The 19122-nt window shown below is 32.4% G+C and overlaps 1 protein-coding gene across 1 annotated transcript; it reads left to right on the forward strand.

Moving 5' to 3' along the window:
- The first annotated feature begins 10582 nt into the window (after window positions 1–10582).
- On the forward strand, window positions 10583–14148 carry LOC18039568 (mitochondrial carnitine/acylcarnitine carrier-like protein). Its single transcript, XM_006428351.2, has 3 exons — window positions 10583–11112; window positions 12570–12961; window positions 13389–14148. The coding sequence occupies exons 2-3, from the start codon at window positions 12570–12572 to the stop codon at window positions 13888–13890; spliced, it is 894 nt and encodes a 297-aa protein (XP_006428414.1). The 5' UTR covers window positions 10583–11112; the 3' UTR covers window positions 13891–14148.
- The last annotated feature ends 4974 nt before the right edge of the window (window positions 14149–19122 follow it).

Here is a 19122-nt window from a genome sequence, read left to right on the forward strand (position 1 = left end):
TGAGACCAAAAGGACAATGAGCAACCTCATTAGAGAGATCAAGTCGTCTACAGATATTCCTAACGCCCTCAAGGTGAGTAAACTGGCTAAAATAAAGCTCTTTTCTGGAAGTATACAGGTCTAGCCCCTCATTAGAGATTCCGAGAATACGACTAAGCTCAAACACATCAAACTCAATCCTAACACCTCCAACATGTGTCATGATCACCCTATCTTTTTTATTAACCGAAATCTCTATATTAGAGTAAAACGCCCTAACTAAGTTTTCATAGACTCGTTCTTCAATGCCTAAGGCTTCGTCTCATTGTCTTAGCATTTGAGGCAAAGTTCTAGCACATATAGTAATATCAGAGAAGTCGTCAATATTAATATAGAATGACGAAGTTACCATTTTTCCTATGAAGTTCTCGTGAAATCATTGAGCCAGTTGACCATTTAGAAAATGTAGGCTGTCAAAATCTTGAGAAAGAGGCCTGGAGGAATTGGGATTGCTTGGAACTGCTTGCTTGGTTCAGACACGCCCCGGTCGTGAAGCCATTAATTATTTTGGAAGAATTTAAATCGGTAGAAATAAAGTTTAAGAGATGAGAGAGTGATTACAAGTTGAAATTGGATGGGAAATGGAAGAAATTTAGGTCAAATTGGGCAAGAATGACTCTGTGGGTGCTCGGGTTTTAGAAAGGGGATTTTTCAATTTTTGAAGCAAAACTAGTTTTAATCGGTGGGAAAGGTTCTAAGAGGATAAAAATTGTTTGTAATGCTTCAATTTGGTGAAAGAGAGCAGGAAAAAATGGTGGATTTGACAGAAAAAAGAAGTTGCAGTCGTGGGTTGAGAGAGAGAGAAAAACGGTTCAAAAACTAAATGAAGAAGAAGACTGGTCATTGTGCACTTATCGCATGATAACGGCGAACCATTATAGAGATATCGGCGAACCGACAGCTTCCAGGAAGCATCCCAAAAAAATTTTCTTTCAAACAGTGAGCCATTAATGTGATGTCGGCGAACCGACAGCGTCCAGAATGCTTGCCAAGGTTTCTGTCTGAAAACGGTTAGTCGTTTATTGAGATAACGGCAATCTGTTTTCTACAACTTATGATTTCACACATTTATTTTAGTATTTGGCCACAAATAATAAACTTCAAGATCATTTCATTGATCCAAAATATTTTAAGGACCAGTTTAATACATAATTCATGAAAGTACATGTATTTAAACAATTAATTTATACATACATTCAAAGAATAATAATACAAACACCTCACTTATTTATCATGCTCAAACACTTCATAGTCATAAAAAATCATCAAATCATCGATCAAACAATTTCATTAGACTTAATAACATGAGTAGAAATATTAATGTGAAAATTTCATCATCCCAAGTTCATGCCGAATTTTTGAAAATTGATCTTCGCAAAGAGGTTTTGTAAAAATATCGGCAAATTATTTTTCCATGGAAATAAACTCTAATGCAATATGTCCTTTTTGAACATGATCTCTTAAGAAATGATATCTAATTTCTATATGCTTGGTTCTAGAGTACTGAATGGGATTCTTTGAAAGATTTATAGCACTAGTGTTATCACACTTAATAGGAATTTATTCAAGATTAATGCCATAATCTTTAAATGTTTGTTTCATCCAAAGTGCTTGTGCACAACAACTCCCTATTGCGATATATTCAGCCTTGGTGGTTGAGAGTGCAATAGAATTATGTTTCTTACTAAACCATGAAACAAGTAAATGACCTAGTAAATGGCAAGTTCCACTAGTGCTTTTCCTATCAACTTTGTATCCAGCAAAATTTGCATCCGAATAACATATTAAATCTATATGAGTTCCTCTAGAATACCAAAGGCCAAGATCTATTATTCCACTTAAATGACGGAAAATTCTTTTTACAACAAGTGAATGAGATTCCTTAGGACATGATTGAAATCTTGCACACAAACATACACTAAACATGATATCGGGTCTACTTGTGGTTAAGTAAAGTAAAGATCCGATCATACCTCAATACGTTTTGATATCCACTTCTTTGCCTTTTTCATTTTTGTCAAGCTTAGTTGTTGTGATTATTGGAGTGCTTTTGGTCTTTGAGTCATCAATGTCAAATCGCTTGAGTAGGTCTTTCACATACTTGCCTTGATTTATGAAAATTTCTTCCTCATTTTATTTTATTTGCAGCCCAAGGAAATACTTCAACTCTCCCATCATACTCATATCAAATTTTTTACTCATACAAGATGAAAATTTTTTACACAATAATTCATTAGTAGAACCAAAGATTATATCATCAACATAAATTTGAACAACAAGTATATCTTAGTTCTTATGCTTTACAAAGAGAGCGGTATCCGCTTTACCCATCGAGAAACCATTATTTAACAAGAAATTCGTAAGCCTATCATATCATGCTCTAGGTGCTTGCTTTAATCCATACAATGCTTTTGATAACTTATAAATATGATTTAGAAATTTTTCATTTTCAAAATCATGAGGTTGTTTCACATACACTTCTTCCATAATATACCCATTTAAGCACTTTTGACATCCATTGAAATAAAATAAAATCTTTATAACATGTAAATGTTAATAGCATCCTAATGGATTTTAGTCTAGCTACAGGTGCAAATGTTTTATCAAAATCAATTCCATCTTCTTGGATGTAACCTTGAGCCTCTAGTCTAGCTTTATTTCTTACAACCACACCAGATTCATCTATTTTATTTCTAAATACTCATTTAGTGCCTACAATGGATTGATGTTCTGGTTTATGAACTAATTCCCAAACATTATTTCTCTCAAATTGATTTAACTCCTCTTGCATTGCTATAATCCAAGATTCATCATTTTCCTCATCCCCTAATGATTTTGGTTCAATTTGAGATATAAATGCAATATGTTCACAAGTATTTCTAAATGATGATCTAGTTATTATGTCACTTGAGGGATCTCCTAAAATCAAGTCTTTAGGATGAGAAGAAACATACCTTCATTCCTTGGAGAGTGTTTAAAAGGTACCTTCTTGTTCCTCCGCATTTGTTTCTTCATGTTGCTCCTCTTGATTTTCAGGATGTGCATCCTTTTAGCTATCCCTTGATGAATCTTCTTGAGGCTTTTCATCTGCATCATCATTAATAATAACTTTCTACGTGGAGGAAGGGTTAGACTCATCAAATGTAACATGCATAGACTCTTTTACAACTAAAGTTCTTTTGTTATAAACTCTATAAGTTTTGCTTGAGTTTGAATACCCGAGAAATATGCTAACATCAGATTTTGGGTCAAATTTACCAAGATTATCTTTTGTGTTCAAAATAAAACATTTGCATCTAAAAACTTTGAAATAATCAATGTTGGGTTTTCTATCTTTTCAAAGCTCATAGGGAGTTTTATTGAGATGAGGTCTAATCAACACTCGATTTCAAACATAACAAGCGGTGTTGACGGCTTCGGCCCAAAAATATTTTGGTAATGCATTTTCATCTAACATGGTCTTAGCCATTTCTTGAATAAATCTATTCTTTCTCTCAACAACTCCATTTTGTTGTGGAGTCCTAGGTGATGAAAATTGATGTTCAATGCCAAAATCATTACAAAAATTTTTAAATGCATGATTTTCAAACTCTCCTCCATGATCACTCCTAATGCATGGAATACCATATCCTTTTTCATTTTGAACTTTCTTAAAAAATACTTTAAAAATATCAAGAGCATCATCCTTATTAACTAAGAAAAATACCCATGTGTATCTTGAAAAATCATCAACAATTACAAAGGCATAATACTTTCCACTTAGACTAGCATATCTTGAAGGTCCAAATAAATCTATATGAAGTAGTTGAAGAAGTTTTGAAGTGGAAATATAATTTTTGCTTTTGAACGAGGTTTTGATTTGTTTACCAAATTGACATGCTTCACAAATTCTATCTTTTTTAAAACCAAATTTTGGAAGACCTTTAACTATATTATTTTTGAAAATCTTCGAAATTAAATCCATACTTGCATGTCCTAATCTTCTATGCCACAACCAACCATCATCATGCAATGCTGAAAAACATTTATCATGAGTTGATTCACATTCTATGTCAATGGTATAAACATTACCACATCTATTTCCAACAAATAAAATCTTGCCATCATATTCACTCTCAATAACACATCTAGATTTATCAAAAATAATTTTATAACCCTTGTCACACAATTGACTAATGCTAACTAAATTGTGTTTCAAACTTTCAACCAAACACACATTTTCAATTAGAGTTGAGGAAATTTTACCGACATTACCAATTCCAAGAATTTTTCCTTTTGAGTTGTCTCCAAATGATACATCTCCACTATTTTTTTATTTTGGTGAAACTTGAAAACCATGCATAGTTTCTGATTATATGCCTAAAACAACTGCTATCCAAGTACCATTTATTTTTCTTCTTCTTCAAGCCCTGCAAGAAAAAATCTTAAGTCTTAGGTACCCAAAATTTTTTTGGGCCCTTAAGTGTTAACAATAGTTCCTTTTGGAACCCAAATACATTTCACACTATAATATGCATTTATTTTCACATGACATCTATTTTTCAAATGACTATCTTGATTACAATAATGACATACAACTTGATTGTTAATAGATGTACTCTTCATAAAGTAGTTTTTATAATACTTTTGTTTCAAATTTGGCTTATAATCAAGTCCACCTTTATCAAACACACATTTTTTAAAGTTAAGCATGTTATCCAACATCTTTTGCCCATTTGTAAATTTTAAAACAATCCAATTTAAATTTTTGCTCTTCTTCTTAAGCATTTCATTTTCATTTTTCAAGTCATCTATGTGTGATTCTAAATGCTCATGTGAAGTGTTAGGTTTCTCATTTGATAAAGCAACTCTTTCATGTAAGTTTTATTTTCTAATTCTAGGCATGTAACTTTTGCACTTAGAGATTCATTTTCATTTTTGAGCTCTACCATTTTCTTTTTAAGACATATATTCTTTTTACCAATTTTCATTAACTCATCATGTAATTCTTTAAAAGTATCATATAATTCATCATAGGTATGATCACTTACCTCATTGATACTTCTTACGATTCTTCTTCATCACTTGAATCTTCATTGCTATCATTCGAAGTAGCAACCATGCCTTTCTTCTTGAGTTTGTTGAGAAGTGGGCATTTCGATCTCATATGGCCAGACTTTTTGCATTCATAGTAGATGATTACCTCTTTCTTCTCCTTTTGATTCTTGAAGTTTTTACATTTTCTTCGCTCACCAGTTTTCTTGAAAAATTTTATGAACCTCCTCGCTAACATGGTCAACTCCTCATCATTTGATTCACTCTCCCCATCACTCTCATATTTTGAAACTTTGAGAGCAATGTTTTTCTTCTTCTCCTCATGCCCTTTCTCTGCTGCTAAGTCTTCTTCATATGAAATAAGAGAGCCAATTAAATCATCAAGAGGTAAAGTATTTAAATTTTTGGCCTCTTCAATAGCAGTTCTCTTAGGTCTCCATTCCTTTAAAAGTGACCTAATGATTTTCTTTGCTTTCTCACTATTTGAGAAAGTTTTTCCTATGGCTTCTGGGGTGTTCACTATGGCCGTAAATCTACTATACATAGAGTACACACTCACATTTTGTTCCATTTAGAACAATTCATATTGTCGAGTGTACCTACTAATTTTAGACTCTTTCACTTGATTCGTCCCTTTATAAACAACTTCAAGTTTGTGCAAAAGTTTATTTGCACTTTCACAATTAGACAATCTATGAAACTCTTTCTTATCTAGTGCACAAAACAAGGCATTCATGGTTTTGGAATTTAGAGAGGCTTTTCTCTTTTCTAATTCATTCCATTCCCATGAAGGTTTTGGAATATCTTCCTCGACTTCATTTTTAATCAAAGGTATAAATGGACCATTGCATACAACTTCCCAAATTTTATAATCTAGTGCTTGTAAATAAACTTTCATCCTAGTTTTCCAATACGGATAGTCATTTCTGTCAAAGAACAATGGTCTAATTATGGACTATCATTCTCTAAAAGTTGAGTCATTTTGGGTTGCCATGGATCTTTTACTCTAGATAGTTAAGTCCTAACAAGAGAACCAAGCTCTGATACCAAATGAAATTCTAGTTATGCAACCCAAGAGGGGGGTGAATTGGGATTCTAAAAATTATTCAATTCTAAAACAAAAAACTCAATGCAAATTTACAACGAATTTAAAGCAATAACAAATAAATCAATCACAATATAAAAAGATAAGGAAAGAGAGATCCAAACACGGAGATTACGTGGTTCAGCCAACCTCGCCTACGTCCATGCCTCCAAGCTTTCCAGGCTCGAGAATTTCACTAACCAAGCCTCCAATGCTTTAAATGCTTACACTTGACTTCAAATGTGTCAATGAACCTTTATAACAAGAGATTATCTCCAATCTCCTAACCCAAGTGTATCCCAACACTTACAATCACTCAAAACAAAAATTATAAATTTGCTCTTCACTTACACAATACTTAAGATTACAAATCAATGCCCAATATGTGAATAAATGAAGCAAGAATGCGTTTAAAGCTCTATGAAGGTTGTATTCTCGATTATAAGCTCAATGATTGTGTTGTGATAAACATTTGTTTGAATTTGAATGAGTTTATTTATAGTTGGAGCTGAAAAACTAGCCGTTATTGACTTTCTGCACGAAGTCGAATCGCCATTATCTATAAGTCGGATCACCATTTTGACTAGTCCAAGTTACCGTTGGACAAAATTTCAAATTGTCGGATCGCCGTTAGAAAGATATTGAATCGTCGTTAGAGTCTAGAGGCTAATCTTTCAATTCTGTTCAATGTCGGTTAGTCGTTATTAGGATGTCGGATCGCCGTTAGTGTTCAAAGGCTAATCTTCAATTCTGTTCGATGTCGGATCACTGTTTTCTATAGTGACTGCTACAGTGAACTATTTTTGCAAAATTTATAATTTGGCCCAAAACTTTATAAAATTATACTATGTCCCAAAACTTTATAAATCTTGACAAATAAGTCTATTTCCAAAATTTTAAGCATTATTTGCTAATTTCAAAGTTCTCAAAACTTTTTCAATTTAAAACATTAACATGAAGATCATAAAATTACTTTTTATTAAATATAAAGCCTTTATAGTATGAAAACTATATGAAAGAATAATTTGAGCTTTTAAATCAATCTTAATCAAGTTTGTTATCATCAAAATCAATATTAAAAAAATATTTATGCAAACAATTCCAATTATCGATTAGTAAATACACCATAAACCAACTCATGTTTATTGTGTTTGACAACTTGAGATGTATAATAATAATTTGATCATTATATAAAGAGTATTTGCCAGAAGATGATATAATCGGAATTATAAAAAATTTAAAACAACAAAAATACTCGATGTTTTATTGCAACAAAGCAAAACAACCACCAATATATGGCCTCGTAGCCTCCAGCCACCAGTCCTCACGCATGCTCTCGAGCTTTTGAGAGTATCAGTTCCAAATTTAGTTAGTTAGTAGATAGATTTCTCTGTCATTAAAATGAATGAAATAGATATCTTTCCAGTCTTAAGTAAAGTAAAAATTCAAGTTATGCCATAATAAATTTATTAAAGATACTTATAAATTTTTTATTGTAAATATTCGTAAAATCTGAAGTTTATCATAATATACTTATCAAATGTAGTCTCAATTTATTACCACTTTAAAAGATTGAAATACCTCCATAATTTAATAAGAATCTTGCAAAAAAGTTAAGAGCATTTCAATCTTTTCTACAATTTTGGTAATTCCAATAACATATTTTTCGTGCAAAGTAAGATTTCCTTAAGATTGTAGAGTTGTTGAAAAAAATAGTTTTACCCGAAACCCTGAAATATTGTTATTTATGCATTAACCTTCCAAAAATAATTTTAAGAGTTAATATTCATTTATTAAATTTATCCCTCATTAACATGGGTAGAATATATATATCTCTCAGTCTTAAGTGCAAGTGAAAATTTGAGCTATGCAATAATAAATTTATCAAAGGTCTCAATATATTTCTAATTGTAAATATTAGTAAAGTTCTACCTATGTCTTAGTATACTTATCAAAGGGAATCCTGATTTATTGTCTCTTTAAAAGACCAAAATGCCCCAACAAATTAGTAAGAGACTTGAAAAAAAAATTAAGATTATTTTGATCTTTTCCATGTTTTTGGTAATTTTGGTAACATATTTTTTGTGCAAAGTAAAATTTCCTTAAGGTTGTATAGTAGTTCAAAAAAAAAAAGGAGTTTTTCTCGATGCCCTAGAATATTGTTATTTATGCATTAACTTTTGAATAATAAATTTAAAAGGTAAATATTAATTTAGTCCATTTTGTTAACCAATTATTTAGTTATAGTAAAATCTATCTAGAGTGATGTTTTGAATAAGAATAACCTTCATATAGTCACAAAAATTATGTTCACAATTTATACTAGTTATAAATAAGAATAAACTTAATATTATAATAAGTTATAAATTTTGTAGATCCTGTGATGAGATTAAGAATAAAACTATCACAAGCACATGGGATGAGGCATATTCAGATCCTATTCAAGTTCCCGTCAGACCTATTACAAGAGCCTAGGCAAAGAAATTCAAAGAAGCGCTTAATGAATTGATTCAAGCAACTTGGGCTCAATCAAATTCGTGGAGGCCCGTTGAAGAAATCGCACATGATAAATGCAGGATTCAATCTCTTGAAGTTTCTAAATAATCACTTCTATAAAATAGGGAGTTGGCTTGCATATTATGACGAGAAAATATATTATTTTCCTTTTTCAGATACTTTCCCGTTTCTTGAGGAGGCTATTAGGGAAACAAATCAATTATTTCTATTTTAATCGCCTAGTTTTCATTTTAATTGATGTAAGACATTTAAGCCAATTAGGATCCTGATTTGATTTAGATTTTTTCCTATTTATTTAGATTATGATTATGATTTGATTTAAATTATTTCCTATTCGCTTATATTAGGATTTTGATTTGATTTATATTCTTTGCTATTTGTTTAGATTCATATTCATATTTGATTTTTGGTTTAGGATTTATTTCCAAAAATTCTTGTAACCAACCCTATATAATGTACTCATATCCAATAAACAAAGTTAAGTTTTTTATGCAATTGGTGAGAGAGTTAATTCTCTTTGGTTCTTTACCAAGTATTTGAATTTATTGGATTTCCGTGGTGTTCAAATTTTGAACTTATCAATCAGACCATCCATAACTGATTGTGGCGTCTTCACATACCAAGCTTCGTGCTTTCAATAAACATTAGGTTGGGGTTCCAATCAATTCCTGGTTTAGATTTGATCTTGGGAACTAAATTAATTAGGCTTACGTCAATTCTTGACGGGATTCGTATCATCCTGTCTGATGAAAATTGCCTCCACATAATAATAATTATTTGTTTATTCTAAAAAATATATTTATCCTACATTAAAGGTTTAACTTTTTAAAATGAAACATAATATTTTAAAAAAAATTGTTTGGAACAATGATTTATATAATGTACAAAATTTATGGAATTTATATTGAGGGAAAAACATTAGATAGAATGCAAATATTTAGATTTCTAAGATTACTTTGCATAATTCTATATAGATATATGAACTAGTTTTTAAAAAATATGTCTATCTCCTTTATCAATATTTATTCATTAGATTTAACATGTTCCTTTAATTAATTTTTAATATATTGCATACTTTACTTTTAAAATCACTTGTATTAGGTACGACTAAGTTAAAACATTAAATTTTTTTAATTATACATTTATTAAGTTATAACCTTTTCATAGAGAAATTAGTTTAGTCCCAACAGTATTGCTAGAAATTTTAATGTAATTTGTGTATTTTAAAAATTATACAAGACACTCCTATCCTTATTTTCATAATTGCTAAGTCTAATTTTGTGAGCAGTTTACTTATTTCTAGTTGATATAATTTCAAATTCAAATAAATAATTATATATAATATGTTAAAAAAATTATTATGTAAATTTTAACATTATATATATATATATATATATATATATATATATATATATATATATATATATAATAATAATAATAATAATAATAATAAGATCTAGTGGATGGGTTTGTAATTTTGCTTCAAATTATAAAAATTAAGAGTTTGTTTAGTATGGTTTATCTAATGGTCATAAGTATTTTATTTAATCTCCCATTAAACTCTTGTCAAAATTATTATTATTATTTTATTATTTTTAATAAAAATTTTAAAAATTAAATAAATATTTTACTCCTACTAATAAAAATTTAAATTTTAAAAATAAAAGTTAAAAAATTTATTTTAAATATTAAAAATTTTAAAATATTTTTTAATTATTTGATAATTTGTTACATTATTTTTATAATATAATTTTAAAAAATTTATTTAATAAAGTAATTTTGTAATTTTTAATAAAAATTTTGGCCGACAATAATTAAAATTTTTTAAATAAAAAATTTACTTAAATAAATATTATTTAAAAAATAAATGGAGTCTGAAAAGCTGCTCCTGTGTAATAATTAAAAAAAGAAAAGGCAAAATTTTGAGTTGGTGGCGCAAAACAGAAGGAGCCTCGTCCTCAAAGATTGAATCAAATCGCTGTTTTTGTCATTATCTTTACCAAAACCACATACATGTTGATGTTGGTGTGAGTTCGACGCTGAAACAGAGTGGTTGGTTTTTGTCCAGTTAACCACTCTCATGTGGCTGTGCCTGTAAATCTGCTTCAAGACTCATTTCTTTATTTTTCTTTCCTTTTATTTTAAGATTGTCACAGCCTCCAATATCCCATTACCCACCTCCTTCCTTTTTAGTACCTTTTTTTTCTATTGTCATTCCTTTTTTTCTCTCATTAAAAAAGTAAACCCGAAGAAAAAATAAGAAAAATAAAACCCAGTTCCTTTTTCCTGGCGTTTTTTTAATTTGTATACCCTCCTTTTAATCTAATACTTTGTGTTTTCTCAAATTGAATCATTTGAGGGAAACAACTTTTCTCCACTAGATTCGGTTGCCGTTCTCGGGGCTCTGCTTACTCCGGTGTCAGTGAGAATCGGCTCTGGTAAGGTTCCTAGTTTATGTTTAATATTGTGATTATAAGTATTAAAATTTAATCTGTGATGTGGGTATAATGAATTTTTATTGGAAAGTAAATGTAGTTTTGTTTGGCTTACTTTGTGCTATTGAATTATTGCAATATTTGATTTCTTGAACTTGTTTGTTACTATTGAACGTATATACTCCCTTCTCATTGTGAAGGCTGCTCACTGCTTATTGCTATACTGAGTCTGAAATTAATGTCGTATTTGTGCCTGCACGCGTCTGTAATGATCTAGTCATTGCTGCCTTCTGCTTCCAATTAGCAGGTTCTAATAGTATTCAACATGAGAATAACTGAAGCTAGGTTTTTCGAGTTTATGAAACTTAGATTTCAAACTTAATCTCATTCTCATATTGCGAATAGCTGGTGAATGATATTGGTTGTATTTCATTTGCTTGCTTCGTTTTCTCTTAGTTTCATATATGTGCTATAAAAACGTTATCCTTCAAGATATCTCTCCCTGATCAACGCAGCTAAGGTAAAGCTTAGTTCAGTTGAGGGCTATATGTTTATCAGCTTACTATTGTGAGTGAAGCTGCCATGACAAGGTATCTGTTAGTTGTGGCTTCCAAATACTGTCTGGGGTAAAGGGAACATGTGATGCTTCAAAATCAAATTCGTTTGAGAACAGTATAGACATAATCTTGAGGCTAACATGTGCTGTATTGGAGAATAGACGTATAACCATGATCATTGATCTGTTTTCTATGAGCTGATGGATGCTCTAGGGTGTGTAACATGTGCTGTATTGGAGAATAGGCATATAACCATGATTGTTGATTTGTTTTCTATGAGCAAGATGGATGCTCTAGTGAATACAACAGTGCTGGTTGTAAGGCTGTTGGTGACCAGAAACATGTATTATGGATTTTCTAGAATCTTCAATTGATCTCTAAATTATTTTTTCCACATATTTTATTGGCTTTTTCTAATAGGCTATTCTCTGGTTTCTCTTGCTTCTGCTAAAAGTAATAAATAATAGAAATGCAATAGTCTGGCGTGTCTTTGATAATAAAGGAAGCATTATCTTCTTGCTTCGTTATGGATGGTAAGATTAAATAAAAGAACTTTCACGTAAATCTTTTTGCTTTAAATTGGAACCAAGTGTCGAAGCAATTCTTGAAGTTTCATCTCCCTGGTCTTTAGGTTGGTATATTGGTGTTGTTGCTTGTAAAATGAGCAGCTATCTCATGTTGTATTAGTTTATGCCTGTGGTTGTAAGAAAAAACTTAGCCCCTTTATTTGTCCTGGATTTGTTCCATTTCCATTTAAACCCAGAAATGAACCTGGAGATATTATCTAATGATCTGTTTACGATGGCTTTAACACTGATAATCATGAACATTATTGTATTTTCTTCAAACTTTCAACATTCTCCCCTCGATAATTTGAATTTATATTTCCATGCTATTCTGCAGATGGGAGACATAGCCAAGGATCTATTTTCTGGGACTGTTGGAGGGGCAGCACAATTAATATGTGGGCACCCATTTGATACCATCAAGGTCAAGCTTCAAAGCCAGCCTGCTCCACTCCCTGGCCAACCTCCCAAGTATGCTGGTGCCATGGATGCTGTCAAGCAAACCATAGCTGCCGAAGGGCCAAGGGGCTTGTACAAAGGTATGGGAGCTCCACTAGCTACTGTTGCCGCTTTTAATGCCCTCCTATTTACAGTGAGAGGACAAATGGAGGCACTGCTCAGATCTCAACCTGGTGCCCCACTAACCGTCAACCAGCAGATTATTTGCGGGGCTGGGGCTGGTGTTGCTGTTTCTTTTCTTGCTTGCCCCACAGAATTGATCAAATGCAGGTAAGTAGTTTAGTCTTTCTGTTTATATAAATGCCGTGAGCTGATCATCTGAATGATTGAACTTGGACTAGAAACCTTTTTTGAATTATCTTTTTCTTAGTTTAAAGAGCATAGTAGTCTTGTTATATACTGCTAAATTTCACATCCTGGACAATATGTAGCATATCCATTTGAGAAAAAATAATGTAAATCAGTGAAACTAATATATTTCCTTTTCAAATTTTTTATTTGCATTTTTCAACAATTTGGATTAATTTGTTTTTCTTTCTCCAATACCTGTCTCAACTTAAGGGCATAAACTGTTGTCCTTATTAATTATCAGCTGCTAAATTATTGAAAAAAAAAATTCATTAATCATTAGTCTGCCATCTTGTTATTTGAACCATAAGCTACCCCTGTTAATTGCTTGTCTCTCTTTGTGGAGCAGGTTGCAAGCCCAAAGTGCATTAGCAGGTTCTGGCCAAGTTGGTGTGGCAGTGAAGTATGGTGGACCAGTGGATGTGGCTAAGCGTGTTCTTAGATCAGAAGGCGGTCTTAGGGGTCTCTTCAAGGGCCTGGTTCCCACAATGGCACGTGAGGTTCCAGGGAATGCTGCCATGTTTGGTGTGTATGAATTTGTGAAACAGTATATGGCAGGAGGCCAAGACACCTCTCAGTTGGGAAGAGGAGCAGTGCTTTTGGCTGGTGGTTTATCTGGAGCTTGTTTCTGGTTCTCTGTTTACCCCACTGATGTTGTCAAGAGTGTTATTCAGGTCGATGATTACAAAAATCCCAAATTCTCTGGTTCCATTGATGCCTTCAAAAAGATCCTGAAATCAGAAGGTGTCAAAGGCTTGTACAAGGGTTTCGGCCCTGCCATGGCCAGAAGTGTTCCTGCAAATGCTGCATGCTTCTTGGCGTATGAAGTGACAAGATCTAGTTTGGGATGATTGTCTCATTGCTCCATGATTGGTGTCCAATGATTTGGGTGATCATTAGCCGCACTTATCATATTGCTTATTTCGAAGACATCTTCCAGTCACCAAATGATGCCTCTGTAAAAAATTGTTTAGCAATATGGTAACGGTCTTTTGATTCTTCAAGATAGCTTTTTACGTTTAATTTTGGTACCAGAAAAATTCTTTAACAAATCACCCTTCAACAACAATTTTTCTATGAAAGCGCTCTTTTGCGCAATTTGCTTTTCATTGATACATCCTACCACTGGATTCTAGCAAGTACCTGAATAAGAAAATCAATGTTCTTTGTTTTGTTCAGACCAAATTTAAAACGGACTGATTGTATATATATATGTTCTTTGCTTTGTTTTGCTAATTAGTTCAAGAGGCCTTTTAGTCATCTACAATGTTCTTTGTTTGTGCTTAAGGCGGTTAATGATAAAACTAAAAGGCCTCTTGAGCTAATTCACATGGACTTTTGCGGAACAGCACCCCTTAATTCAAATAGTGGACATAAATATTACCTTAGCCTAGTAGATGACTTCACAAGATATATTTGGATATATCCACTAAATGATAAAGCACAAACTACTGCAGTTTTTATAAAGTTTAAGGATTTAATTGAGAATCTGACTAATTGTAAATTAAAAATCTTCAGAGTGATTGGGGGCCGGCCGGGGGGGGGGGGGTGGGGGGTGGAGTTTAGAACATTAAAAGGCTACATTGAAACACATGGCATAAACTTTAGACACCCTTGTCCATATACCTCACATCAAAATGGCAGTATTGAGAAGAAACACTGACGCATCATTGAAACTGCACTCACCTTACTAGCACAATCGAAACTGCCATTAAAATTTTGGTGGGAAGCTTGTGAAACAGCTGTCTATTTGATTAACAGGCCTCCCACACCAATCCTGAGCCATTCAACTCCTTACAATAAACTCTTTCATCAAGAACCAGATTATGCATCTCTCAAAACCTTTGGATGTGCCTGCCATCCACATCTCAGACCATACAACACAAATAAATTACAGTTTAGGTCATCAAAATGCATCTTTATTGGTTATAGTCAACAACATAAAGGTTATAAATGCTTGGACAGTTCTGGAAGAGTCTGAATAGCTAGGAATATTGTCTTTGATGAAAAAGAGTTTCCATACAGCAGCGATCCATCATTTAGTGGTCATAGTAAGTCGCAAATCATACATACACCATATTACTATATGCAGCCACTGACAGTTCCATGTGTATCATCTGATTTTATTTCATCTACCTATGTAGAACCTAATCTCAGTTCTCAAGAGCAGGCTCCCACACCATCACAAGTAAATGATTATGTAGAGATAATACCAGAAAATCTTGAAACTGAAACCTCACCTTTACATACAAACACTACACTAGAAAACCTTGTTCCAAATGAATCAAACTTGAATAATGACAAACCTGAACCACCACAAGAAAAACCAATGGGCCATCCAGTGATAACTAGATCCAAAGCTGGGATTTTCAAGCCTAAGATTTACCTAGCAAAATGGGAACAGAAAGATATTGAACTTTTACCAAGCTGTACAGCCCAAGCCTTAGCTAATAAAAGCTGGAATAAGGCCATGGAAGATGAGTTCAAGGCACTTCAACTCAATAACACATGGGAACTTGTCGAACCAAACAAGGAGATGAAGATAGTTGGGAACAAGTGGGTGTATAAGCTCAAGTACAATCCAGATGGGAGCATAGCAAGACATAAGGCAAGATTAGTAGCAAAAGGGTATCACCAGATAGCAGGAGTTAACTACACCGAGACATTCAGTCCAGTTGCAAAAAGTGCAACAGTCAAAGTAGTATTGGGGCTTGCAGTGAATCAGGGATGGGATGTGAACCAAATTGATGTAAATAATGCCTACTTGAATGGTGATCTAAATGAGGAAGTCTTTATGGATCAGTGCAAAGGCTTTGTTGACAAAAAGTTCCCAAATCATTTGTGCAGATCGAAGAAGGTTCTTTATGGCTTAAAACAAGCCCCAAGAGCCTGGTATGAAAAGCTCAGATGTGCACTGCCAGAGTGGGGGTTCAAGAATGCAATTTCTGACACCTCACTTTTCTATACGAGAAGTAGAAAGGAGCTGGTGATAGTGCTTGTGTATGTTGGTGACATACTGGTGACTGGAAGTGAACCTAAACAAATACAAGGCGTGATTGAAAAAGTGAAGGGAAAATTCGCACTTAAGGAGCTGGGATCACTAAGCTACTTCCTTGGTAGGTGAACAGAATGAAGATGGAATGCGCCTTACACAGACCAAGTACATACATGACTTGCTCAAGAAGACCAACATGGCAAACTGCAAGGAAGTCCTACTCCCATGAGTACAAGTGTAAAATATAGACTCAACCCAGACATTGAAGAAGGTGGAGCTGAACTTGAAGATAAAACACTTTATAGGAGTGTGGTGGGAGCATTACAATATGCCACCTAAACCAGACCTGAGATTGCCTTCAGTGTTAATAAACTAAGTCAGTACATTCAGGATCCCAAAGACATGCATTGGCAAGGTTGCAAAAGAGTTCTGAGATACTTGAAGGAGACATGTAATGATGGCCTGTACTACAAGGCGGGAAGAGAATTAAAACTAAAAGCATATGTTGATGCAGATTGGGCGGCTGATAAGGATGATAGAGAGTCCATTGGTGGATACTGTGTTTACCTGGGAGATAATCTGGTATCATGGAGTGCGAAGAAGCAAAGAGTTGTATCAAAGTCTGGCACGGAGGCTGAATATAGAGCCTTATCAAATGGAGCTGCAGAAATCATATGGATCATGTCCTTGCTAAATGAGTTCAGTTACCAGATTGAACCTAAGACTGTGATTTGGTGTGATAATAAAAGTGCCATTGCCTTGGCTGAAAATCCTGTCTTCCATGGCAGAACAAAGCATATAGAAATAGATATACACTTCTTAAGAGACCTGATCAAGAAGGGACAAGTTGAAATCAAATATATTCCAGGTAGGAGACAAGTAGCTAATATCATGACAAAAGCACTGCCATATGAAAGTTTTGAGTTTCACAAGAACAAGCTTAGAGTCTGGCAAGACTGCCAAGCTTGAGTGGGGGTGTTAGAGATATAGATGTTGATCATTTGACATGGAGCAATACAAGTGGTAGCTAATGAGGTGGCAAGTGAAAAACAACATGTTAAGAGGTGCACTGAGCAGAGCCGCAAGTGACAGGGGAATGTAGAGATAAATGGGTAGTTGTATCAGGATGGTACAACAACAGCAACCATTAGATGAAATCAATCTTGACCATCGCAGTAAACTCTTGAAGAGCAAGAATTGTATGTATAAGTCATGAAATCAATGAAATAAATTAGTTGTGCTGGGCATCTTGTATTTTTTGGTTATTTGCTTAGTTTCTTAGTTTTTGCAAATATATTTAAGCAGCTGTGGCTTTAATGGATTAGCACTGAATCTTTGTAATTACTCAATATCGGTAATAAAAATTCTCTCAAAAATTCCCTACTTCTCTATTAATACCATTATCTTATGTTTTGATTAGGATTTGGGTGGTTTTTGAATGCAAGCTGGTGGAGAAGATTGCAAATTGAATCAAGTGAGAGATATTGTTCATGCAAAGAAGTGATGGGAAAATAATTTCAATTATTGTTAATGAGGGGTTATTAATTTTTTTTTTAAAGTTAACTAGAATTTTAGCTACGTTTAATGGATTTTTTTTTTCATTCCTAATTTTGTTTTTGTTAAATTTAATTTAATTTGCTTTTAGCTGATTAGAATTTACCTGCATTTTCTTTTTTCTTTTTTCTTTTTTAACTTATTCATCAAGGACAATATTAGTATTTTAACAATGTTAGTATTTTAAGTTATTCATAAAAGATTAAGTAGTTAAAAACAAAACTTATCCATTTGGTTGCAAAGTAAAATTTTTGAAATGTTTGGGTGTGTACTGAAATTTATTGAAAAATTTGGGTGTACTGGAAATTAACCTACATCTTTTTATCATTTTGTTGAGTATCGACAAAGTATGTAAATACAATTTTACCCTTTTAGTTGAACAATATTTTAGAGATAAATTGAAGATCTCATATTTTTAGAGGATAAATTAAAATATGTCATTTTAACTCGAGTGAATTGAAGCTTGACCCTGAAACTAAATTTAAATGGTATGTATGATTTCACGTCATCTCCAATCTTCATTTAGATTTTACTAACAATTAATTAATATGAGCCACTGAGCTTATAACCCAATGGCAAATAACCTGGCCTCTTAACTTTGTGTGCTCTCAAAGTCTAGCGTGTTGAGACTCATTCTTCTCCCATAGTTGGGTAAGATAGGTATTTCTCTCGCATGTGTGAATAAAGCAGATGCATAAATCCTTTGAATATTATGATATATGGACAATTTTGGATTACAGTTGAAATTCAATAAACTGCTTATTTTATATTTTTTTATAAAAATAGTATTTGATAAAAATTTTTAAAATTAGCTTATTTTATAATTTTCTTCATTTTGTCAGTAACTTTTAAAAGCGGGTAGATGGTTGCTTTTCATAAGTAACTTATTTAATAAGCTACCACACTTTTTAAAAATTCCTATTATAACCCTATATTCTAATAAAAAGGCAATTGTATCTTACTTATCAATAAATCCTAATATATAAATTATTAGATATCATATTACCGTCATAATTTAGTTACCACATATGTTCTCTCCAGTTTTGATCCAATAAGTTCAAATTCTAATTTCATAACTATGCCTTTTAAAGTTTAATCTATATATATATATATTAATCTAAGAGCATCACAATACTAATGGGTCAGGATCCTAAAAAATGGAAAATTTGATGAACTTTATTGCAAAAAATTTATTGTGAATGTATTACATATTACTTTTGATTTTACTTGGATTATGTATAAGTATGAATTTTTATCATATTTTATGTAACAGATTATAAACTTCTTTAGATTTTTTTTAATTTTTTTTTAATGTAATTTTATATATTTAAGAAAAAAAAGATATGTCTAAATAATTTATTAAATATACTCTAAAAATACACAAGCAATTAAAAACTTATGTCTATTTTGGTCATTATATAATAAAACAGCACTTTCGTAATAAAATTTATCAAATGTATATATTCTAATTTTCAAACTTACAGCAACCACAACAACACAATTTATCAAACACGAAGCTATTCTTATTTCAACT

This window comes from Citrus clementina, unplaced genomic scaffold, assembly GCF_000493195.1.
Source record: "Citrus clementina cultivar Clemenules unplaced genomic scaffold, Citrus_clementina_v1.0 scaffold_6, whole genome shotgun sequence".
NCBI lineage: Eukaryota > Viridiplantae > Streptophyta > Magnoliopsida > Sapindales > Rutaceae > Citrus > Citrus x clementina.

What these genes read in the sequence shown, in the direction of transcription:
- LOC18039568 (XM_006428351.2), top strand. Translation starts at nt 12,570, where the DNA reads ATGGGAGACATAGCCAAGGATCTATTTTCTGGGACTGTTGGAGGGGCA. An exon ending in ACAGAATTGATCAAATGCAG is followed by an intron (nt 12,962 to 13,388) that starts GTAAGTAGTTTA and finishes TTTGTGGAGCAG; the next exon opens with GTTGCAAGCCCAAAGTGCAT.